At 36.2% G+C, this 26,918-nt stretch overlaps 1 protein-coding gene across 4 annotated transcripts in view; it reads left to right on the top strand.

Annotated features, from left to right (window-relative positions):
• Window positions 1-26,918, top strand: part of DPYD (dihydropyrimidine dehydrogenase) — a 567,113-nt gene that overhangs the window by 518,971 nt on the left and 21,224 nt on the right. For all 4 annotated transcript variants that reach the window (XM_039339800.1, XM_039339803.1, XM_039339804.1 and 1 more), the window contains one exon: window positions 23,417-23,560. In XM_039339800.1, the coding sequence (XP_039195734.1) occupies window positions 23,417-23,560 (144 nt within the window). The remainder of the gene's footprint in view (window positions 1-23,416; window positions 23,561-26,918) is intronic.

Raw genomic sequence — 26,918 nt, 5'->3', positions numbered from 1 at the left:
GTTTCATGAAGAAAATGAAATTGAAATAGAGAATAATTTATGTTTGGGGGCTATTTTGGAGTTACTAAAGTGGCCAGCAGATGACTGGAAATGCTGTGTAAGTTTCCTAGTAAGTTGCTTTTTTCTTCTGCTGTTGTGGAATTAGAAATATTGGCCATGCAGTGAATCTGTGTGTGAATCTGTGTGTGATGCAGTAGTCACCATTGATGCTGGTTGATTCATAATAGGAAGTGGCTCAGAACAGCAGCAGCAATGAAATTGGGCTGTTAAAAGAATTCTACCTTTAGAGGTTAGACTTGCCCTGATATTAATTGGCATCGGTAAGCTATGTCAAGAGGCTTATTTATTTAATTTAATAGGGTGACATGTTTAAATGAATGGGTTTGTATTTTGCTCCACTGGATGTTTTATTATTCTTACCATGGTATATTTTATGTTGTATATCACTGAGAGTCTTTTGACTCTGATATCATACAAATTTAATTAATAAATACATTAGCAGAATTGTGCAGAACTACAAGAAAATATAACTTATTTCAATTTGTGGAATAAAAACAAATGTAATCTAGTGAAGTAATCACAAAACGCAGACATGTTAGTATCTTTTTATTCATTTGATTTTTTTACCTTGTCTTTTGTTCAAGAGCTTAAAATGGTATACGAATTAAGATGAATATACGTGTCCCAGGATAGTGTTGCAGGATCCGATCTGGGTCAGTCACTGGGACCAGAGGTTATGTCTTCCGAGCTTTGGGACTCGTGCTGGAGCCCATCCTCAGGGAACTTCTCTCTAGCAGAGTGTGTGCTGTTCTGTGTGTGGTATTTATAGTGCCTCTTGTAAGTGGCTTTTTAAATGTTGATTGGGGTGTGTTGAGGGCTAGCTTTTAAATCATTAGCTGTCATTGGCTTGTGCTCGTAAGACAAAACATCGGGTCCCAGTGACCAATCCAGATTGGATCCTTAAAATGGCATACTGTTTAATTTTTATTTATTAAGTTTTGAACATTCACTAAATTTGTATTGCTCATGCCTGCTATTTTTCCCTATAACATCTGCTCTGGGAGATAGAGTGGACTAACAGAAAGTGACTTTATTCGTGTTCTCTCATTGCCGTGTGTAAAGATCATTTGGGTAGATAGTTTGCAAATTCACTCCTGTAGAAATCCACAGCAGATGAACCTCCCCTGAGAAATCCTTTAAAGTCTTCTAAGGAAATTCTAAGGTTTTCCAAAATTCAGTTTAAAAATCACAACCATATAAGTCAGACAGTCATCTTATGGGTTTTGCAGTTACTTTAAGAACCCCTTACCAGAGACAATGCATTTTAAAGTGATCTTATCTATGGAGCTCTATTTGACTTTATATTTATGCTGGTTCTTTATATACTTAATCCAAAATACCTTTTATGGAAGCAATAAAACTTCATGTTTTATTCTATGGATTCTATTTAAATAGTATTCTTGTCATCACAATGGTCATATAACGATGCTTCTCAAATAAACTAATTATAATGTGTTTAGATGTGTATGTGGGCCCAGACCTACTCCTCTGTCAAAGGAGTTCAGATGTAGAAAAGAAAGGAAACCTAAAACACAGTATCTATGTTCAGAACATTAGACAGAAGTTATTTAATATGAAGACAACTTTATTGCCTGAAAATTTGCACAATGAAATGGTAAACTTAGATGACAATATTGATTTCCCTTTTAGCTCTGCCTAGTCTGCATTTAAAATGAAAGATGTCTTGTTTGTCTTTCTTACATCCTTTGTTAATAAGGCATAGCCAAAACGAATAGGCAAATTTGGTGGTGCAATGGCTCGGCTGAGCTTTTCAGCTGGAAAGCTGACAGCCAGGTTCGAGGTCTGAGTGCTGTTCTTGCCCCAGGTCCTGCCCACCTAGCAGTTCAAAAGCGAGTAGATAAAAAGATACCACTTTGGCGGCAAGACAACAGCTTTCCGTGTTTCGCCACACTCTATGGACTGTGGCGTGATGTCATGCTGGCCACATGGCCACGAAAATATCCTTGGACAATGCTTTAATTGTATTTATCAGTTGTGTTATTTGCCTCTCAAAGTCTGGGTTAATTGGGAGGCTTATAAATATGGCAGAAAAATAAACTGGAGTGATCTTATAGAATGCAAACTAGAAGCACAGAGAAACTAGTAACCACTGACAAACCCACGTAGTTTTTCGTCAAATGTAATGAACTTCTCTTTTTTCTTCCCTTATGAGCTTCAATTATCAGCCATAATCTGAGGGTGATTTAAGATGTGGCACAGGTCTCTATTATTTAAGAAATAGCTGACATTTGTATTTTTTTTTTTATGGAAGCAAGGCTGGAATTGTTTTGTAGGTGCCACACATGTTCTTGTTGCTTTTTTTCTAATAATATACCATGCACTTACATCTGCAATGTACATACATACATACATACATCCATACATACATCCATACATATATACATTAGGGTTTACAGTCATACAATTCCAGGGAAAGATACAGCTGCTTTAAAGAGTTGCAAACAAGGCTAAATTTACCTTCCTATGTACTCCAAAGAATCCCTCAGTGATTGAATCAAAGTGCTGAAAAATATTGTTTTAAAAGGTTATATGAAAGTAAACTGTAGAAAATAGAAAGTATTGCAGCACAGTGATTCAGAATAAGAAATCTAATCAAGAAAGTGACAAAAACTTAAGAAATGTTTGCTTGTAAAAAGAACGCTTTAAAAAAGCAGATAGTAGCCTATATCAGTAATTATCAAAATTTAAGAAATAGTGGCATGTACATATACAACACACATACACACACATATATATATATATACATCTACACACACATACACACACAAACATACATTTTCTATAAAGATGAAACTTTGAATGGAGCATCATAATACATAAGCCCTGCAAGATCTCCATAATGACTCATATAAAGAAAAATGTATTATTTGGAAGCTATTTGAGTGCCGTCAAGACGAAGATGAGATGGTCATTTTAAGCAGAGCATTTGCTGTTGCAAAAATCTCATTTTCTCTCCAGGTGAAGACTGACACGTAGTCTTTGCAGACACATAATAATGTGCAGTTAGATCCAAAGATACTTTTCTTGGATTCATTTGTCTGAGTATTTAATTCCAAATATAGGAGAGAAAAAATATCATTGGTACTCTTAGACGTAACATTTTGCCTAAAATTGAGAATGAATGATTGAATGAATGACATACTGCATTAATACCTTGATATAGTATTCGATAATTAATAATATCAGGCCACGTATGGTACAATTCATTAGAAACAATATAGCCATATTAATGTAATATATGTTGCTCATTTCAGATAATATGATTTGGGCAACTCTTAGACTGTTTCTAAGAGAAGAAAGCTTAAAAAGGCAAAATAATATCATTTTATACATTCATTGGTAATCCCGTATGCAAGAATCAAGGTGGCACAACAGTTAGAGTGCAGTACTGCAGGCCACTTTAGCTGACTGTGTTCAGCAGGTCAGCGGTTCAGATCTCACCGGCTCAAGGTTGACTCAGCCTTCCATCCTTCCGGGGTAGGTAAAATGAGGACCCAGATTGTTGGGGGGCAATGTAAAATATATATATACACATTGCTTACTGGTGTACACCGCTTAGAGAGTGTTTGCACTTAATGCGGTATATAAGTCTCATAAATAAATAAATAAATAAATAAATAAATAAATAAATAAATAAATAGAAAGCAATAAACTGGGACGTCAGATTTAAAAAGCAGCATTATGTGGACTACAAAATTAGTCAATGCCCTTTCAAATGAATTGCATGAAAGAATTGGTTTTCCATCAGTCAAATTCCAGTACAACTTTAAACCAGCTAGGGAACTGAACTATAAAAGATTGGCTGGATTAATATGAGTAATCGGGAGTGTGTGACAGATAATAGCAAAATAAAATTTGACAATAAGTAAAATGCATTATACATAGAGACGAAGAATTTGAGGATTAAAGAGGGCTAGTTAAGATGCATTGCTTCTAAGAGAAGTGGATGGTGAGCTGAACACAAGAAGAGGATAATGTTGGCAAAAAAAGGTTAATGTCTTTTTGGTTACATAGACCATACAGAAGAAGATTAATGTCTTTTTACTGAACAGTAGTTACTTAGGAACGTATCTAAGATTACAATTTTTCTGCTAGCCCCATTTATAGTACAGAACTCAATGTGGTTTCTGAATTTCAAAAGGACAAAACGATAACCTAAGAAGGGTTCAATATTTTTTGAAGGTAACAAGTTAATTGTTGGAAAAATATCCCCTAACTTGAAAAATATGTATCTTTAAAAAGCATATTTAGATTACAAACTTTGAATACCAATCAAATAAAAAAAATCAATCTTACATAAAAAATAATGCCTAATATTATTGAAAAAAACTATATTTCAGATCAAAACTAGGTAAAGTCATACATTTTTTCTAGCATGAAATCTAGATAATTTTTTTTTTAAAATATGCAGTTGTCTGCCCAGTCAATAGTATGTTTACACAAGTCCAATTAAGTTCAATAGCAATTTACTCCATGTAAGTAAACAAATCATTTACAAGTAAAAGTTCCATTGTTTATCTAATTCATATTTGCAAATATGATTACCGTGATTTCATTTCTAGACAATAACTTTCCATAGAAAACCAAAATAAAGATAGTGAACATGAGATAAAGAAAGCATTTTGCTATTTTAGATTATAGTATTAAATTATAGTTATTTTGTATTATAGTATAGTATTTATAGTGTATTATTATAGTATAATTAATTTTTGGATATTTTATGCTGTCTATACTATGTATTATATAACATCATTATATTATTTAAAAGGTAAGTATTGATATTGCTATACTGCCTATGAGAGCATGTATTCTTAAGAGTCAGGATCATTACTGTATTCATGACATTGGTTTATATAATGTTTTAATAAGTCATAATACTATAGTGATGTACAATATATTATTTAAACAAATTTGCCTGCACATATTTTATTTATTATTTATTTATTTTCATTTATTTATAGACTGCCAGTTATCATGCCACTTAAATAATTGGGAATAAAATCATGCAGGCAATCAAAACAATCATTAGAATTATTTCTATGAAACTGGGAAACTGGCACCAACCTGATTCAACAATTGTGCCTATAATGAATACAATTATTCTCTTCCATGTTATAGACTCATTAAGAAAGTAGAAAGTTTTGCAACAGTTAACTGTGGCCAGCAGCCTGTTCCTACCTTTTTATATAAACTTGTTTTAAAGCTCACGTCACCATCTTTTTGCACTTTCCTCATAAGCTATACACCAAATGATTATTTCCTTTTAAATATTTTTAAAATATCTAAAACAGCTATATTTTATTATAAAATATCAAAAAATAGGTTTGCTTTATTTATAATAGTTTTGGATAGAGAATAAAATACCTACCTTTCCTTTTTTTAGTCATCTTAAATTCCGTGTGAGAGACAGTTTGGTAAAGTGCAGTGGTGGCGAACCTATGGCACGGGTGCCAGAGGCGGCACTCAGAGCCCTCTCTGTGGGTACACACAGCGTCACCCCAGTCCTAGGCCTTCAGCTGGGTTTTATAAAACCTTTTCGCTTTAGGCCTCTGCTGCCGTGTGGAGAAAAAAAAAGGTTCAATCAGTCAATTTCAACTTCTCACAGGAAAAAAAAAGATCTTGCAAAGTTGGAATTGATTGATTGAACCTTTTAGTCCCATCCAGTCTGCTGTTACCACCACAGCCACGCCCAGCCAATGGGCCACACCCACCCGGCACTCGACGATGCATGTGGGTTTTGGGTTGCAGTTTGGGCACTCAGTCTCTAAAAGGGTCGCCATCACTGGTATAGTGGATAAAGGTACCGGAGCAGAAAGTGGGAGATATAGTGAGTTCTAATCTTGCCTTAGGCATGAAACCATCTGAGACATCTTGGCCACCCTCTCAGTCAAACAGTCACCAGAAGTCCAAACTTAGTTTAACGCAGTGTTTCTCAACTTTGACAATTTTAAGGCATGAGGACTTCAACTCCCAGAATTCCACAGCCAGCATCGCTGGCTGTGGAATTCTGGGAGTTGAAGTCCACATGCCTTAAAATTGTCAAGGTTGAGAAACACTGGTTTAAGGCAATCCCCACCTTGCCCAAATCCATTTATTTATGAAATCATTGCTTGTAGTATTTTGGACTCCCAACATGACTTCCCATTTACCGACTTGAAATAGTAAGTCTGTAAAAATTAAGTAAAATTAATATCAGGGCAAGATGAATTTACAAAAATGAATGGGCCTACAGTAATTCACAATTAAGCTTTTTTTTCTTAACTTGAAAAAAAGGGGGGGGGAGGAGGAAGAAAAGGTGGAGAGGAAGGCAAAGAAAGAGGAGAAGGGGGAGGAGAGGAAGAAAAACCCAACTGAAAAGGCCATGTCCTGCTTTTGAAACCCTCTTGAAAGCAGTCTCAGATCAAGACTGTTACATAATGTAAACTATATGTGGCAGTAATAAAATGGAATTAAAAAAAACCAGTGGAAAGGAAGCTTTTAACGCGGTGTAACATGTTGTAATGACAAAACAACAAACATAAAGATTTCTTTAAAATAATTCTGCAGAGACATCTTCCAGAGAGTAACAAGGTGTTACTAAAGTTATTTCCTCGTGGGAATTCAGATAATTATCTTGGCTAAAAACACTAAGTAGCCTGTTGGTTTTTTTATTTTTATTTTATTAAAAAGATTAGGTAAAGATAATGTCAAATCCCCCGTATTAGCCACAAGAGCTGTTGTTTAGGGTTCCTTTCTCTGCCATGAATATTTTACATTTAAATTAGAAGTCTGTAAAGTTGAGGTGAAAGGATTACTGTGTATGAAAGATGAATAAGGAAAAGCATTACAGCTTTTGCAGCAAGGAAGATAAGTACCACAGTTCATCTGACATAAGAGATGGATTACAGTGAATCTGAAGTAGAAGAAGGTTTATTTAGGGATTATTAGCAATGGCTTGCATTTATGTAATCTATTAGTATAACACAGGGAGAAGAGAAGGGGGAGTTTACTCCTGGAGTTATCAGAGAGATTTGCTATTTATAATGCAATTCTAAGCTTAATATATGCAGAGCAGAAACATTAAAAAAACAAAGGAATCCTGTGCGGGAAAGAAACCCAAATGGGTAGAATTCTTTCCTTAGCATTGTGATAATCTTAGATAATCGGAGCTTGTGCAGAATATACACACATATGCAGTGCTTTTTTTCTAAAAAAAAAAAAAAAAAAAAAGTGCCGGAACTCACATACGTCATACAACCCACCTTGCCTACCCTACAAGGTTCCATCCAAAAAAAGGTGCCGGAACTCTGTTCTGGGCGTTCTATGAGAAAAAAAGCACTGCACATATGTAAACTGAACATAATGATGATAAATCACCAGTGCCAAATTCAAATTGATATTTCGATATTAAGGTAAAAGTTACAAAGCATGTAGTTCAAAAAAATTATAACAATTCATAAATTCATTCTTTTGAAAAGATAGCATCAAGGGCCAGGATCTACAATTCACCTGTACAAATAAGTAGAGATCAAAACAAGTGAAGTATCATGAATAATATCTAGTGCAGACTTCCTCAATTTGGTGCCCTAACGCTAATTAGGTAATTTTGGAGTTGAATTCAGCACATCTGTAGATTACTATATTGGCAAAAGTTGATTTAAGATCTCAGCACACAAATGTGTGGGAAGACCTCAGTAGAAACATGAAGATCGGACATCTGTAAGGTTATAATCCTGGTCCTTTTCATAGTGATATGAATTAAATTTTGTTTCTTGTTATTATGTATTTATATATATATATATATATATATTTTCAGGAGGCATTTGAGTTGAAGTGTTCCAATATGTAGACACTTCAAGATTTTAATAACTCTTAATGCATTCCACAAATCCAACTTTTAGATGTAAAAAAGATCAGTCTATTTGCTGACCTTTGGATAGAGAGCTCAATATACCTCTTTTACTGTAAATCTTATTAGTAAAATTAAATAGTAGTTAGCCTAGGTTTTTATAATTGTACACTATTATTTCCATTATAATGGTATCTATTGATCATATTCATTTTGTGTAAGTTTAATACTCTACAGGTTTGTAACCAGGCAAATTTATCTTCTGCTTGCTAACTTTATATTTTGTTAGGCCCATACCTTATTGGAAGGTGCATTACAAATACACTTTTTTATTTTTCTGAAAGAGAGCAAAGAAAAAAATAAAACAAGTAAAAACTATTTTAAAGCACAACAAAATATGTGATCTATGGAGTTTGAAATCAGTGGAGAAACTGTTTAGTAATGTGGTATATTGTATTTTGAAAGTTAAAGTCTCAGGCTATAATCTTGCACTCGTTTATTTGAAAATATAGTCCATTGTGTACAGTACACTTATTATTGAGTAGATCATCATAAGATTACCCTTCATAATGTATTTCCATAGGCTTCTTGTAAAGTAGCAGAAGAACAAAAGTTCAGAGAGCATCAAGGTATTTTAGTCAGGGCTATATAAAGACCTCCTGATTTTTATCTTGGAATATGGCATAATATGTTTTATCTTGCAGTAGTGAAGTGGGTTGGCATGCTGTAAACCAGATTTGAACCTTCCTATTATCAAGCATAGCTACATAATCAAAATCTTGCCCTGTTTAAATTTTCCTCATATTCAAATATTTCACCATTTAAAACCACTCCAAAGTAGTATGCAATTGGAAAACTTCAAACAATCTAAAATAGATTAACATGACATATGCCAGTGATGGCAAACCTTTTAGAGACCGAGTGCCCAAACTGCAACCCAAAACCCACTTATGCATCGTCGGGTGCCAGGTGGGTGTGGCCCATGGGGTGGGCATGGCTTCGGTGGTAACAGCAGACTAGGTGGGACTAAAAAGTTCAATCAATTCCAATTCTGCAAAATCTTTTTTTTTCCGTGAGAAGTTGAAATTGATTGATTGAACCTATGCACACACACACACACACACACACAAAATAAAAATCTAAAATTAAAAATACATATTAGAATGGTGATTGTACAAATTTAAGAAGAAAAATAAAGGAGGTATACCAAACTAAAAATGTCTCCATGAAAGAGGAACTAACGTTTGTGGCAAAGACCAAGGTACTAGTGAGTAGATCAGTTCCTTGGAACCCCCCTTGATAAGGAGAGAATGCAAGATTAATTACATGCACTCTGACAGCTGTTCCTGGTGAGGAGACCTCATGACAATGATTTTCAGCAGACAAAGGGATCAACAACCATATTGCTCACAATCATGACAGAGACTTTTAATGGGCTCTAAATTCACAAACTTCACTTTCTGATCACTTTTGGAAATTGCCTATTAGCCATTTTAAAGCTATTAGAGACCTTCAGAATGACAAGTTTTAAAACTCATTTTTGGGTGAGTTTATCTGCAACTCTGAACGTAAGGGGGGGGGAAATACAAGCTTAAAAACTTAAAGAATTTGGAATATGCAGCAAAAAGTTAAATAAGATTTTTATCTCAGAAAGTTACAGACTATTAAGGGTTCAGATAAATTTGGAATATTGATTATAAGATTTTGGAATTAACTATAAAAAATAAACAACTAAAATGAGGACCCAGATTATTGGGGGCAATAGGCTGACTCTGTAAACCGCTTAGAGAGAGCTGTAAAGCACTGTGAAGCAGTATATAAGTCTAAGTGTTATTGCTATTACTGTTGAAGAATATTTCTTGTCTTACTCCAACTCCTCTTCGTCTTCATTCCTACTACATGTGTGCTTATTCTAGACCTATCGTTTTCAATTTTTTTTCAGGCTATGGCCATGTTACTTTTTTTTAAAAAAAAGTTCCCCTGAGCCCATGAACAAAAGACAAGCTGTAGTGACAAAAAAATTAGTTCCATTTGGGCAAACCATCCAAGTTCCACAGAACAACATTTGAAGAGCCCAATCTTTTCACTGCTATCTCCTTCCTCTTGTCTGTAGGAAGGCCGGTCTTCTCTTCATTCTCCTAAGGGATTTTCCTCACTCAACATAGCACTCCTCCAACTTCTAGCATAATTGCTGGCTGAAGCAAGGTTGAAGCATGGCCTCCTAGCAGCCAATCATATATTTTCCAAATTGATCTCATTTTGACAAGGTAGCTTACATTTTGTTGCTGTTGTAGTTGTACTACCACAAACCAGCCCAGTGGATGTGTCAAGAGAGAATCAACAGGTGACAAAATCATGAGCCCACACCAACTTGCAATGGAATCCTAGCCCTTGTTTATACTGTACATAGAACCTTCAATTTAGTAATAATTAGAATTAATTACTTTTCAGTAACAGAAATGATAAGTGGGTTTCTTTTTTTAAAAAAAAAGGCATCAAAATGTGCCTTTAAAAAAGCTTTGTATTGGAACAACATACAAGCATTAGTAAATATATAGACAAATCCAGAGCTTTTTTTGTCATAGAACGCCCAGAACGGAGTTCCGACACCTTTTTTGGATGGAACCTTGTAGGGTAGGCAAGGCGGATTGTATGACATGTGTGTAAATTCATCATCTTATCATAGAGCTCACTGGATGATTCTGGCTCATTTATATATCTGTCAACCAAAAAGGGTTTCTCCTCTGAAGATAAACTGAACAGGAACTCTCATGTGTACTACCTTTAGTACCTAAGTGAAAGACGTGTTATTTATGTAATCAAATCCCCAAGGTCAAATCAGTATACATCTTTTTCCTTTTGTTTACCTTCTGCATGAGAAAAGCATTGCAAGCCTTACTTGTTAAAATACTAGATGCTATTTATACAAGCTTTGCCAGCAGAGCACATTCTTTTTTTCCCCAGAATGAGGGTTTAGAAAAAGCAGAAAGTAGTGGCATTTGTTAGCATGTTAGGTGTTTATTAAGAGACAGACTGCTGTCATCTTTGCTACAACTTAGTCTGCTAAACTGTCAGAATTTCATTTACATAAATGGGTGGGAAGCTCTTTCTCGTATATGCCCAACAAACTGAAGACAAAGTGCTTGCCAGTGTTTTAATTTCTTTTTTATGTTCCTGTTAGAGAGTAAGTGGAGTGTCTTTCATCTCATAGTGTCATGAATATGGTAATATATGGAAATCACAGAACAATCATGTGCATTGCAAATCTCACACGTGTTTACTCAGAAGTAAATCCATTGACTTCAGGAGGGATTTAGTTTTGTGTATTTTCCACCGGTTTGCAATCTAAATTCAACACATCCTTTACTGAAAGAATTCCTGATAAATTCTAGTCTCTTCTGTTCGTATGAAATGCTTATTGTCTATAAAATGACAAGTGGCCAGATGTTCATGAAGTAGAAATCTTCCCATTGCTTGATCCTCCCAACTTTACCTTATGAAGGAATCATTCACTTTGGAACACGTGTTCATCAAGTAAATGAACATAACACCATTTAGTTCCTGTCCTTGATGTGATGTGAATGTATTTGATGAATATTTTATGATAGATAGACCAAACAAGACAGCTTTAAAATCCCAAATGCTAGTGTACTGCCACAAAAAAATATTCCCTCATGTTTTTTTTTTTTTTTTCATGTTTCAAAGGTGACCGCAGGCTAGAAACCAGTAGACTGTGAGTTCTGGTCCTGCCTTAGGCATGAAAGCCAGCTGGGTGATTTTAGACCAGTCACACACTCTCAGCCCAACTCACCTCACAGGATTGTTACTGTGAGGAAAATAGAAGGAAGAAGGAGTATTAGATATTGTTCGTACCTTTGACTTTTTTATAAAAATAATAAAGGGTGGGAAACAAACAAACAAACAAGAAAGGGAAGGGAAAGAGGCAGGTGTGTTGGTTAAAAAAAACCCTGCTAATTATTTTCTCAAACTATCATTTGAAGCCACCGCTTAGATATTCCTGTTTGAGTAAAATAACCAAGAAGCGAATGTGAGAATATCAATAATATGTACACATTTTCTTAATGAAGGAACGCCACATTCCATAGACTCACATACTAAGTGAGTCTATGCAAGAACTTTCCTATTACATTTTACTATATTACTAGATTTAGCATCTGGGGGATGTAGGTTTTTTTATTTATTTATTTTCTTTTGAGTTTCCACAGATGTTCTGTAGGCAAAATATAATGCATGCACACCCTCTAGGGGAATTTCACTGATGTTCAGTCGGAATGCTTACGGATATTCCACTGGGGCAGGGCTTTCCATTTTTGCTTTGAATGTTCTTATCTGCAAAATTCAGTGACCAATTCATCGATCAGTTTCTTGAACTACATCTTAATAAATGCATTGCCTATATTGCATCATGGCCATATTTCTATTTACGATGACTTTAAAAACTAATGTACACAATGAGGTTTAGAAATAAGTGAACCAGAATATAATCTGCTCTGCTTTTCTCCTCCTTTTTCAAATAGATTTTTGTCTGGAAAATTTGGGAGTTTGTTGAATCGGTTATTTAAGAAAAATGTAGAAAATGAGGGTGGAGGTTGGTTTCTGAACTTTTCGTTACAAGAGTAGGTAACATCTTAAGAGGAGTTTAAGGGATGTCAGTGTCAATATTCCTCTGTTTAATCGTAGAAAATGTTTCCCAAAGTGGATCAGGAAGCCCATAAGAAGTTGCCCTTAGTTTCTAAAATGTAATAAATGATTATTTGAGAGGAGGGGTATTTCTTGTCACTTGAACTTCTTAAAAGCCGATCTGCTGCCAGCAAGTGAAATATTTCTTCCCTCTGGAATAACCATGGAATTGAATAGCTAGCTGGAATTTATCCTGATTAGTGTTCATCCTCTGGGATTCAAATGAATCAGTGAAGTTCTTTTCACCATGGTAGATTCATAGTGGAATTCTTTTTTAATTCCCAAGTGGGATGTGCATGTATAAAATGTGCTTGGAAGGCCAAAGAGGGTTTTTCCCCATTAGGGATAGAAATGAGCAGAGAAAATACAGACAGAGAAGTTATTAATAAAAGGCTGAGGGAAAAGAACATGGGTTTTTTTAAAAAAAATATTTTAATTTTTATGCTCAGGAAACTATTTTTTTAATAAAAAATATTCATTGAAAGGAATCAAAACAAAAAAAACCAGAAAGCACTTCTGAGACACCTGGTTTTTTTTTAGCTGTGACATTTCAGAAGATCAGCAGAAGAGCTGATTCTACATACTCAATGGCTATTATTTAAAACAACAAAAAGGGAAAATGTTTTAAGATGCCAATAGCATTCTTTTATATATATATATATATATATATATAATATATATATAATATATATATATATATATATATATTATATATATATATATATATATATATATATATATATATATATATGTTCTGAGGCTTTCGCGGGTATTTGTATGTAGGTCTTTGGTTGTTCGGGTTTTCTCCCACGTAAAATTGGAAGTGTCTTGGCGACGTTTCGACGAAGTCCCATTCGTCATCTTCAGGCTGGTGCTTTCAGCTTCGTGCCTCGAGCAGCAGTGTGTGGTCTTGGCTGTTTCTTCCTTTTAACTGCCAGTGGAGGTATGAACTGATTGGGTGGGAGCTTGGCTGTGTTCTGATTGGGTGGAGGTGTGTTCTGATTGGTTAGGGGCTTGGCTGTGCTCTGATTGGCTGTTGGCTCTGATTGGCTGGGGGGTTGGCTGTGCTCTGATTGGCTGGGGGAGTGTTCTGTTTGGTTGTGCTCAGGTTAGTCTGAGTTGCAGAGGGATTCAAGATTTTGGGCTGCCCTGCCATTCCTTGGCTTCGCGTTCGTGGTCGTGCTTCCTCTTCATGGAGGGTGTCAGTTTGCTTCATGTATGGATTGGGGGGGTTTAAAGTGGCTAATGATGCAGCTGTGGTCTGGCTTCTGGTTTGTGGTCGTGCCTCATAGTCAGTGTGGCTTTGGGTTTGTTTTTTGCGTGGATGTTTGGTGGTGACATCCTGTGTGGTTTTTGTGAGTGTGGGTCTGGTATCATTTTTTGTGTTAGGGAGTCGTTTGTCAATGAGGGCGGGTTTCCAAATGGCTGGTAGGCGGGAGGTATCATCTCGCTTGTTCATGCTGTGTGGGCGTTTTTCTATCTCGATGGCTTCTCTGATTATTCTGTTATTAAAATGTTCACTTTTGGCAATGGTTCTGGTATTTTTAAAGTCAATTTCATGTCCTGTGGCTTTAAGGTGTTGGACCAGGGAAGATGTTGGTTCCTCTTTTTTGACTGAGTTCTTATGTTCTTCAATGCGTGCACTTATTCTTCTGTTGGTTTGTCCGATGTATGTGGTGGGACAAGTGGTGCATGGGATTTCGTATACTCCTTGATTTTCTAATTCAATTTTATCTTTGGGGTTTCTAAGGATGGTGGATATTTTTCTGTTTGTGCAGAATGCTGTTTTGATGTTGTGTTTATGGAGGATCTTACTGATTCTGTCTGTGATGCCTTTTATGTATGGGAGGATGGCTTTGCCGTTTTCTTGTTCTTTGTCTTGGATTTTAGTGGGGGTTTCTTTTTGGATTAGGTTTATAATCTTATTTCTATGGAATCCATTGGATGTTAGTACATTGGTGAGAGTGTGTAGTTCTCTCACCACGAACTACACACTCTCACCAATGTACTAACATCCAATGGATTCCATAGAAATAAGATTATAAACCTAATCCAAAAAGAAACCCCCACTAAAATCCAAGACAAAGAACAAGAAAACGGCAAAGCCATCCTCCCATACATAAAAGGCATCACAGACAGAATCAGTAAGATCCTCCATAAACACAACATCAAAACAGCATTCTGCACAAACAGAAAAATATCCACCATCCTTAGAAACCCCAAAGATAAAATTGAATTAGAAAATCAAGGAGTATACGAAATCCCATGCACCACTTGTCCCACCACATACATCGGACAAACCAACAGAAGAATAAGTGCACGCATTGAAGAACATAAGAACTCAGTCAAAAAAGAGGAACCAACATCTTCCCTGGTCCAACACTTTAAAGCTACAGGACATGAAATTGACTTTAAAAATACCAGAACCATTGCCAAAAGTGAACATTTTAATAACAGAATAATCAGAGAAGCCATCGAGATAGAAAAACGCCCACACAGCATGAACAAGCGAGATGATACCTCCCGCCTACCAGCCATTTGGAAACCCGCCCTCATTGACAAACGACTCCCTAACACAAAAAATGATACCAGACCCACACTCACAAAAACCACACAGGATGTCACCACCAAACATCCACGCAAAAAACAAACCCAAAGCCACACTGACTATGAGGCACGACCACAAACCAGAAGCCAGACCACAGCTGCATCATTAGCCACTTTAAACCCCCCCAATCCATACATGAAGCAAACTGACACCCTCCATGAAGAGGAAGCACGACCACGAACGCGAAGCCAAGGAATGGCAGGGCAGCCCAAAATCTTGAATCCCTCTGCAACTCAGACTAACCTGAGCACAACCAAACAGAACACTCCCCCAGCCAATCAGAGCACAGCCAACCCCCCAGCCAATCAGAGCACAGCCAAGCCCCAGCCAATCAGAGCACAGCCAAGCCCTAACCAATCAGAACACACCTCCACCCAATCAGAACACAGCCAAGCTCCCACCCAATCAGTTCATACCTCCACTGGCAGTTAAAAGGAAGAAACAGCCAAGACCACACACTGCTGCTCGAGGCACGAAGCTGAAAGCACCAGCCTGAAGATGACGAATGGGACTTCGTCGAAACGTCGCCAAGACACTTCCAATTTTACGTGGGAGAAAACCCGAACAACCAAAGACCTACATATATATATATATATATATATATATATATATATATATATATATATATATATATATAAAAGGTTATCTGGCATGTGTTCAAACCATTGAAGTTAGGATTGGGAGGTAAAGAAAACAAAATCATCACAAATATTCTTAATATATGCTGCTGCTTAGAATTATATTTTCTTTCCTTTTGGAATCTGCAGTAATCCTTGACACAGTATGCGTATTACATTCCTCCTTTCCGTTTATTTTACATACAAATATATCCATGAAGGCTACTGCATAGAAATATTTTTGTGTATATATTTTTAAAATGGAGATAATTATTAAATGTTAATAATATTGATAAGATAGATATCTTTTATTGTCATTTTTTATTGTGGGCACAATAGCACACGTTAAAAATGAAATTTAGTTCCTTGCTCTCAAAGTGTACACATACTTAACACACATTTAAACATACTGCATGCAACATATGTGTAGACCTACACCCTTACATATAGGTAAGATATAAATATTAATGTTATAAGTAACATTTAATATCTGTGTACTCAGACCAAGTTTTCTTCAGTTCTTTACTTTATATCAGAATAGTAGCAAACTATTCGTGTTATTTTCCTCTTCTTTTAATGTAATAAATGTTGGAGAGCAGACATATAAGAAATTACATTAATTTGAAATGAACTTATTGCTCAGCTATCTCTATTAGGTAACCAATCCCTAGTTCATAATATGCTCAATTGAATTTAGATTGATCTGTGAATAAATTATAACCAGAACTGGCTTATTCACCTTAAAGCTTTGCTGGCTTAATGTTTCATTGTTGATTCATTATGTTGTGAGTTCTCTATTGACAGTCTAATGCTTTTTATATCTTGATAGAAACAGCTCTACTGATAGATACGGCTATCTTTAAATGAACAGGATTTAACTTATCCAGTGAGGACAAATTCATCAGTGAATGAATCCCTTGAGAAATACTAAACAAAAATCAAATGGTTACAGGAGATTTGCACAGTTCATCACAAGATTGTTTTTGGAAGTGTTGTGCAAGAGATTTGCCCTTGGATTAAAGGAGAGACTGTGTGTCATGCTATACGTTGGTTCTTAAACCAAATTGATGAACTGGTCTACTCCATTTGATGTTGGATAGTTTCATATGATACAACTTCTGTTAGTGTAAAAATAATAAATAGAATGGTTTCCAATTCTAGAAATGCCTTCTACAGGCCTGAAGGTCATCCTAAGAATGATCTTTGAAGGATACAGTACCTGCTATTGAAATTTGACCTTTCCCTATCCACATGGCTTCTCATCAAACGGTATTATGAATACTAATGAATAACATAAATATATAGGGACACATACTGTACATACTATATTGGTTAACAGATCTGAGCTATGGACCATTAAATTCATGATATGGATCTCGCTTCTGCCATGACTATAACTTCACTCTATGCAATAAGGGAACAATAGTATTCATCTACTTTGCACGATCGTTTCTTATAAAGCAGGATGAGCATTAAAAAAAAATCCTAAGTACTCTTATTATCTACTAACTGCTACTGTGATCAGCATGCCCAGATTCCATATGTCTTACATTTTGTCTCTCAACAAAAATGTTGTTTATAATAACAAAAATATTACACTGATATTTTATAACATTATACAACCATTAAGACGTTTTGAAGGTACCACTCTGTCCAACCACTTTTTTTCCCAATAAAATTCAAAGCAGGCTGGCACTAGCTTTTCATATATCTTCTTGAAAATACGATTAATCCATTTTGAAAAGAAGATATAATTGAATTGTTTTGATAGCTGCCAGTACATCAGATGGTCTTTGAAGATATTTATCCTGTTTATTTAGGCTGCAGCTGTTACCGAAAGCAAGTGTAATAAAACATCCAAAAGTAATTTTTTGAAGTCTAAAGCCAATAAATATTTGGAGGATTGGTAATAGGTGACAGAGATTCCATCATATGATTTCAAAATTAAGGGTGTCTTCCATTGTGCTTTGCATTTTACTTAATGCCTGCTGAACTTATACAAACAAAGGCAGGAAAGGTACATAATAGTCTATAAACTCTCTCAAGATCAAAGCTAGACCACAGGAATGAAGTGAGAGAAACGGGAGCCACAACATAAATCAGTAAGCTGTAAAACAGCCGGAATGCCAAGGTAACTAGATAAGAGAAATTCAAGGAGCAAGGATTTATAATGGTAGAATTCCAGCAGCCTAACTGAACTCTTGAAGATATTTTTATAGCCGATGCTTGTCTTACCTCTACTGCATTTCAATTGGTTGTATTTTAAGTAATTTCAGGCAGTCTGATACTTTCACTCATGTATTTGTAGGTGTTCCTGATTGTTCAAGCTCAAAGGCAGAGGCCACGTATTGTGCTGGTATTCTGCTCAGTTGTTCTTAGATACAATAATGGTTCTTGTTAAGCCTTCCCTTATTTAAATATACTTCAGCTAGAACAGGAGCTGCTTGTCTATCCTCATCACTATTGGAAAAACCATTGCTTCCTAAAAAGCTTATTTTTTGACAACGTTCATCTAAATCAGACTAATGCATGGCTCTTAGATTTCATAGTGATCTGGTGCATGATGAAGTTAATACTGGGACATTTTATAGAATTCTTCCTTCTTTAGGATTTCTCCATTTAAGTAGTCTTTCTTTTCTATTTTCCTCTTCTTTTTTTTTAAAGAAGTTGATGGGATTTTGTTTAAACCTAAGTAGGAATTCAGGTAGCGGTGAAAATTTGTTTCAAAACACCTGATTCTCATTCAATAGAAGCCTTGATATGTGAATTATTTTGTATAAACTCACTTCATTTCTCACTTTGTGAGCAAAATACAGTTTTAGCTTGCTTGGATTGTCATGAAATTATTAATAATAAACAACAAAAGTAAATGTTAATGTGAACTGTTGGGTGAGAAGACAGGAATTGGACATAGGCTTCTTGTCAGTGCAGGAAATGTGTATTTACAGTAATATGATACATCGAGTTATCCTGAAAGTGATAGTGTGTTGCATTAAATGACTATGAAATTGTTATTTAACTTGGCTTACTTAGTTTGATTAAATATTTCCAGATAGTAAAAAGGGAGATGAGGTTGTCCCACAGCATGTGCCATTTTCAAGGAAGAAGCCAAAACTAACAACTTGTTTGGATTCATAACACTATTTGGTAGATCAAATATCATGATTACCTTCCTGAGTTGAAGCTGGCTTTATCCAGTTGACATATTGTCATTATCTGTGGGCACTGGTGTGTTCAGAAATTGGAACCGGCATTCTGGCAGTATTCGAAATTTAGCATTCTTCTCCATTACTGCATTATGTGAAAGCAAGACCGTAGGCTAAAGATTAAACTCAGTGAGGTCAAACAGTGAAATTAATAAAATTAGCACTTTCTAGAGTTTGCATGGAACTTACTACCGTTATATTAACATATCCAATATCCCTCTAACTGCCGTGTCAAAATAATCTAAGACCGTGCTTTATAAAGTTTTGTGGTAAATCCATTTGCTGTAAGGAGAAGAAAAAATAAAATACTGAGTAAAATTCTCCAAGTTCTACAGCATATCCATTCATTGAATTCATTTTCCTGCTAATATGAAAATAAACATATGTCATTTTTCATTGTAGAAGTATTTATTTATATATATATATATACAAGACTTTTATAAATGTACAACTTCAGACTTTCAACTCTGAAATGTACTGCATAAAATGTACAAACTTATTGTTCTATACATAGAATCATTTTTATGCTGTTACACTTACAGTTTCCTGCATCCCAAATCTTGCAGTCTGTATTATATATTTTTACCATGATTGGGATAATGCAAAAATCTCAGTAATACTTCAGCTTGTAGCTAAAACTTGGGGAAAATAATATGTTGAAAAAACTTTTCAGAATTATGTAAATGAAGCATGGTGACAAAAAGAAAGGAATACAGAAATGGTCCGGGAAACATATCTGAATATTAAAGTTGTAATCTGTGGAAGCAATTTGCTGGAGGTATAGATGCCTAGCCAAAAGGATGTCTAGTTACAAAATGTCCTTTTTGATGTCCTTTCATATTTCCATCATAACATTGCATAACAATATGGAAAGGATGGAAATTGTAGCATTTAGGCAACTCATAGGGCTATAACCTTGGCACGTGCCTGTTTCTATTATTTTGGAATGAGAATGCTTGTTAGATATATGGACAAGCGTAAAGCAGAAAATAGCCACTACCTCTTTACTTACCTGTCAGCTCTCCTGATGGATGGAATGAACAATATGATTGAGGCTGATGATCAATACCTCCCTATAGGAAGAATAGGTGTCCTTATAAATCCACACATATCTGAGGCAGGTGGGCAGTTAAGAAATAGGAAAAATAAATAGATACATGCATTCATACATAAATAAATAAAGTAAATAAATAAATAAACAAGTAAGTTGATTTTCTGGATCCATTTCACTTGATCCTTTGGCAAGATATAGTTCTGAAATTATTTTGGTCATCTTCATAGCCCTAAATCAGAATCAGAATAGAGCTGGAACAGACTTTGGAGGTCTTCTAGTCCAGCTCCCTATCCAAGCAGGAGATCCTATACCAGGGGTGTCAAACTGCCGGCCCACAGGCCGGTTTCATCATACCGGAGCGGTGCCCACCCCATTGCCGGCAGTTTTTCAGCCAGTTACAAATCCATCTGGTGGTGATGCTGTGTATCCCACATTTTTCTAGCTGACCAAGAAGTAGGTTGTGGTCTACTTTGTCAAATGCCTTGCTGAAGTCTAAGTATACTATGTCCATAGAATTTTGCTAGTCTACTAATTTAGTCACTTTGTCAAAGAATGAAGTAAGATTGGTTTTGCATGATCTTCTAGTTTTTGTTTCTCTTTCTGTTTTGACCTTTTGACCATTTTTAGCATCATTAAGCCATCTAGTTAGTGGACTATGTAGAAGATTACACCTTATCACAATGTTGCAGTAGTTCTAATATCACGAGACCACATGCACAAAATGGTCCTAGGGACAGTTTGACAAGTAGGCCTTTGGCCTATAGTGTCTTACAGAATACCATATTATTCCCTATATTGCTCAGTACTCTATTTAGGGAACTGACAATGAATGTCAACTGGGGTTTATGAATTGTCATCATCAGAGCTGATGATGTTCTATTCTACTTTTCCTTGCCCCAGTTTCAAGAAAGGAACCTGAACATTGTCTAAGTTCAGCAGTAGATCAAGACTAATATGCTAAATGAAATCCAGACACACTCAAGAAGTTATAACTAAGCAAGAAACTGGATTGAGGTACTATTTCAGACAGTATTGTTTCACTGTACTTGGAAAAGCAGATTCATAGTCTGTGAGAGCAATTTGATCATCAGCTATCAGCTGGGTTTGCAACTGGCTTTGGTTATTAAGAGCACAATTCTGTCCAGCACCCCATCATATCCCTGGACAGAGTTAGCAATAATTATTTATGTTTTGGTTACCTCCCATCTTTATTCCAGCAACATATTTCATTTAAGGCAAAGTTTGAAAATGTCTGGATATTGCTGACTACTGCAAGAATAGGATCAGACACCTCCTCTGAATCATAGGCACTTGTTATCAATTCCTTCCCAAGGATAATTTAAAATGGTGGTATTGAATCAAAAAAAACCAAACTAGCTTAAAACCTGACAATTTAAGGGACTGCTTCTCCCATGATGAATGTGTCCAATTGTTAAGATCAGAAGTGATGGTTTTCTCTACCTTTGTTCCTGTTCACTTCTTTTGGGGCTGTGATTGGTCCCTCTCTCTCAGTGTTTAGGGAATCTATAAAAACACCTCTTTCAGCAGGTTTTTACTTGTTACACAATTTTAACATTTATCATTATTTTATTTTGAACATTTTGTATCCTGTTCTTATTTTTAAATTTTGTCAGGTGCCATGAATGGTTTGCTGTCTAACAGAAATTAAACTGATGTCATTTACTTGGAATTATAGTATTTTTGGAATTAATTATCTAAAATATCTTTTACTTGCTGTGTTGTTGGTGTTGGTATCATAATGAGCTATAAAAGAATGCTTTGTACCTCATCATTGTGTAAAAGTTATTTCAGAAAGACCCAGATGAATACATGTGACTCACTATTCTCTTATGTTCTACACACACACACACACACACACACACACACACACAATCTAATCATATCTTCCTCTGATTTCATTCTAACCTGCATCAAATGTTGATAGTATTTCTTCAGTTCAAAAGTTTTCCCTTTTCTATTAATGGAGCAAACATCCCATTTAACAGCTTAATCATGGATAAAAGCAAATTTCTTTTCATGTATGTTTCTAAGATCTTTCTTGCTTTGTTCTCGTTCAAGCTGGATTTTATCTTCTGTTGACCACATGATTTTCTATAGCACTTGTAGTACATCCTAATACTCCTGAGTTCTTCCTAGTAATTGTTATACATCTTAATACTTCTGAGGTCTCAGCCCAAGATTCACGAGGGACGTCTGCTTGTCAACTAAGAGCTATAAAAATGCAGACAATAGGAAGAATTACAATATAAGATTTGGTTATATATAAAGCATGTATAATGTCCAGGCAAAATATATAGTTTAGCATTGTGGAAACTTGCTCATAATATCTTTTTCAATGCAATCTTTTATCTTAAGTGCTAAATTTATGAAGTGGGAAGGCTAGCCCTATATGTTCATAGCACAGCTCTCTGGGCAAAATGCCGATCAGCTAGGCTTATGTGAGATGTAACAAGGTCATCTACCTTTCCCTCAAACCCAACTCCACATGCAGCATTTACAATTTTTTTTAAAATCCAAAATACTGTTGAGAGACAAATCTTCATCAGGGTCCAGTCCAAGCTGGGAATAAACAAAACGGAGACTGCTTTAGAAAGAAGGTTGTAGTTTATTGAAAAGCAGAGTCAGGCAGAAATGTGGCTCTGGGAAAACTGACCACATGTAGCTGGGAATGGGCTTTTGTGTTTGGACTTGTTTCTGTTTGAGCCTTTGTATTTCCTGTGTCATGTACTTTGACCTGAGTCTGAGTGTGCCCTTTTTGCATTCTGAGGGTGGTGGGTTAATCCTATTATGTCCTAAAGGTCATGTCTTTAGAGTTTGGGTGGGGCATGTAGATTTTAGGGGACTTTGTCTTCCTAATCTCATCAGCTTCTAGCCTCCTGGCTCCAGCCTTTCTGAATAGGATTGTCAAATCTGCATTTTTACAGACCGGGCCTCTTCCTGGGGGGAGGGGCTGGTTTCTGTCTTTTAAGATTTTCTTTCTCCATTACTGTATTCCTTTGGGAAATATAATATTATGCTTTTTAATATTCTCAAAATATTTCTTTCTCTGGGGGAGGGGGTGCTGTCCTCCCACAATACTTTAAAAAGAAATGTGGATACTTGATTAGTTAGCAAAATATACATGCGGCTCTTTAAATTTTAAAAAAATCCTGAAACACAAAGAGAAGAAGAGATTGGCTTAGCTTTCAAATCCTCAATATAATATGCCTACAACTAAAAACCTGGGATGGGGGTCTCAGCTTTGTTTGTAGAAGACTGCCGTGACTGTAGCGGTAATTACATACTTCCTGTTTCTTATAGAAACTTCCCAGCTTTGGCCCCTACCTTGAGCAACGAAAGAAGATAATAGCCGAAAATAAGCTGAAACTAAAAGGACAGAGCAGCCTCCTTTCCCAGATTGAGAGGAAGTGTTTTGCCCCAAAGAAGCCCATCCCGGCAGTGAAGGTAAGAATAAGTGAAAAGCATCCTTCTCAAAACAAGGTTTTTGCATTTATGATTGTATTTCGTTCTGTGAGTGTGTGGCTGGTGTGTCAATAATCTTATATACATAATCCTCAGCTTTATTTAGTCACTGTGCAAAGTTACAGCAGAACTGAAAAAAGGCACTTATGACTGGTCCTTGGACTTACAGCCCCATCACCGCATCCCCACTGTCAGAATTTGAGTGCTTTGCAACTGCCTTGTACATACAACGGTTGCAGTATCCCAGGATGAGGTGATTGCCACATGCGAACTTGGCTTCCAACAAGCACAATCAATGGGGGAAGAACCTGGACTTGCTTAACGACTGCATGATTAACTTAACAGCTGCAGTGATTTGTTTAACAACTGGTGGCAAAATATCTTGAAATTGAACACAACTCATTTAACAACCACCTTGCTAGGAGGGAAAATTCTGGTCCCAATTATGACTATAAGTCGAGGACTACCTGTAGATTCATATTGACTAAAGTTACTAAAATTCATGGTTTCTGTGTTTAGGCCACTATTTAGATGACTAGAAATTGAGATTTGTATTAGGCTATTTATACATCACATGCAGTCAAACAGGGGTCCCCAACCCCCGGTCCGTGGACCGGTACCAGGCCGCAGCATGCCAGCAACCGGTCCACACAAACAAGAAAGCCCCATCCGCAGGATGCAGGAAGCACACAAAACCTACCCCGTCCGGTCCATGGAAAAACCTTTCTCCACGTAACCGGTCCCTGGTACCCAAAAGGTTGGGGACCTCTGTAGTAAAATACCAAAATCAAAGTTATGCTTAAAATGAACTGTATATCGCTGTAGTGTGGGTTTCTATTTCCAGGGATGCTAGATTAATTTATACAAGCATTGTATGTTGGCCTCAGATGGAACAGAAGATGAGCTATGAAAGTGAATCTTAGGTTTTTCATGTGTGATCCTTGACATTTTTCCCTTATGCACTTTACCGTGTTGTAAAAGGAATAGTGGCATAGGACTATTGTCTGGTTGTGTATCATTGTACTTCCTCTCTCAGCAGCTAGTAATTTACATAATATTGCTATGCCAAACAATAGTTTTCTGATACCACTGTATCTTCATGTCTTTTCTTGTGTACATGAAAACATTCTTTGCACATGAAAACACCAAACAAATATTGTTCTTTATTTATTTGAGAGGGCTTGGTGGTTTCAAAGGCATTGTCACTTTAGGGGTTTTACAGTTTACTTTTCCTTGCAGGAAAAATATTGATGAAATCATCAGGGAGAGAAACACCTGCAGTTTCACTGAGGGCTAACTTTGCCATGGCAGATGAAACTGAGAATTGAGAAAAGATATTGAGGAGAAGTGAAAGAGCAGATAAAGACAAATACACACACGGAGGGAGGGAGGGAGGGAGGGAGGGAGGGAGGGAGGGAGAGAGAGAGAGAGAGAGAGAGAGAGAGAGAGAGAGAGAGAGAGAGAGAGAGAGAGAGAGAGAGAGAGAGAGAGAATGAGCTAGGTTTATATTTGGCATTATTGAACAATTAGAACTGAACAATTAGATGGACATGTAAGCAAGAGTTTGAACAGAGCAAAGATAGCCTCCTGATATAATACTTAAAAGGAGAGATTGGGCAGAAACAGATTACAAATTTTAAAAAATAGAAATAATGCTTTTAAAAGAATAACAGCTGGTTAAAATAACAACCAATAAAATAACAGCCCGATAAAATAACAACCAAAATAAAAGAAATCCATGAAACAGCAAGGAAAATAGTTTCAAAACACCAGCATTCCAACAGCATTTCTGTCTTTTACATCTATATTCCATCCCTTCTTCAGGAATTCCAAGTGGCTGAGTTGCACTTGCCTTTATTTTATCCATATATCACAAGTCCTGTAAAATGGGCTAGATTGGGAGAAAGTGGCCCTCACTTTCTATTGCTAAAGGCAAATCTGAACATTGTTCTTCCCAATCCTAATGTGGTACATTGACTACTACAGCACACTGAATTTTACAATGCTCAATATTCTTATGAATAAATATGCTTTCTAATCACCATCACTACTTAAAAATTGAGCCAGGATGGATAGAGAAATTACTGTAATGCCTATTGATTAAGTTTGTTCCTTGAGAAGAATTATTTTAAAATAATTTTAAAATCTAATTATTTTATAAACTATCTGTATTAAGTGATCCTGACCTCATTTCCCACCTAACAGGTTGTACAATAGCATTTTTTGTTAAAAAGAAAAAAAAGGGGTAAGAAGAGTTCTGCTGAATGAGACCAACAATTTATCTAGTCCACCATTCCAACCAGAAACATTTTAAGAAGCTGACAAATATGAACAAGAACATGATCGTCCTTTTCTATTTTTGGTTCTCAGTAGCTGGAATTTAATTTATATTGTTTATGGGGCAGAAAAAAAGAATATAGCCATCCAGATTAAAATCTATTCATAGACCTCTCCCTTAATGTGTCTGGTTCTGTTTTATTTCTGTGCCCCAAGTCAGTCCTGACTCTTGTTGATTGCCTGAACTAGTCCCTGCAGTTTTCTTGCCAACCTTTTCAGAAGTGGCTTGCCATTATCTTCTTCCTCGGGCTCAGAGAGAAGGAGAAATCCAAAATTACTCAACTGACTTTGTCCCCAAAATAGGACCAACCTGTGGGTCGGTCTGTGTGTACCTTCGAGTCAGTGTTGACTCCTGGCAATTGCCTGGATGGGTCCCTGCAGATTTTGGAAGTGAATGGCCCAAGAACAGCTGACTTTGTGCCTAAGGCAAAACTAGAACTCACAATCTCCCAATTTCTAGTTCAATGCCTTAACCACAACACAGGCTCTCTTAAGACAGGTCTGACTCATGGTCTTCTGGTTTCTAGCCTGATGCCTTTAGCCATTACCTCAAATTGGCTTTCTGTCCTGATTTTGAATCATCTGTTATCACATCTAATTGTAGCAAATTTCATAGTTTAACTGTGTGGAGAAGCACATACTTTTATTAGTCCCAAGTTTCCAAATATATGGTTTCAGTGAGTGACAACAACAAGCCCTAGTACTGTAAAAGGCAAAACACCAAAAGCGTCCTTGTTTTCACATCCCTACTCTGTCCATACACTGCCTTTTGTTCTTTAAGCTTCTCAGCTCTCCATTTTTGAGGTTTCCACCAATTTCATACAACCATATTTTTTGGGGGGTCTGATTGGTTTCTTTCCCTTCCCCTTTCCCCTAGCCCATTCACTCTTTCCTTCAGAAATTTGTTTGCAGTGCAGTTTTCGTTCTTCTCTCTGTATAAAAACAAAGTAGTTCAACGTTTTTCTTTCATATTGATCACTTGCTTTTGTATTTAACCCATCTG

This window comes from Crotalus tigris, unplaced genomic scaffold (assembly GCF_016545835.1).
Source record: "Crotalus tigris isolate CLP2741 ecotype Arizona unplaced genomic scaffold, ASM1654583v1 scf7180000017739.2905288, whole genome shotgun sequence".
In the NCBI taxonomy this organism is placed as follows: Eukaryota; Metazoa; Chordata; class Lepidosauria; order Squamata; family Viperidae; genus Crotalus; species Crotalus tigris.
This window is presented reverse-complemented; position numbering and strand designations above follow the sequence as displayed.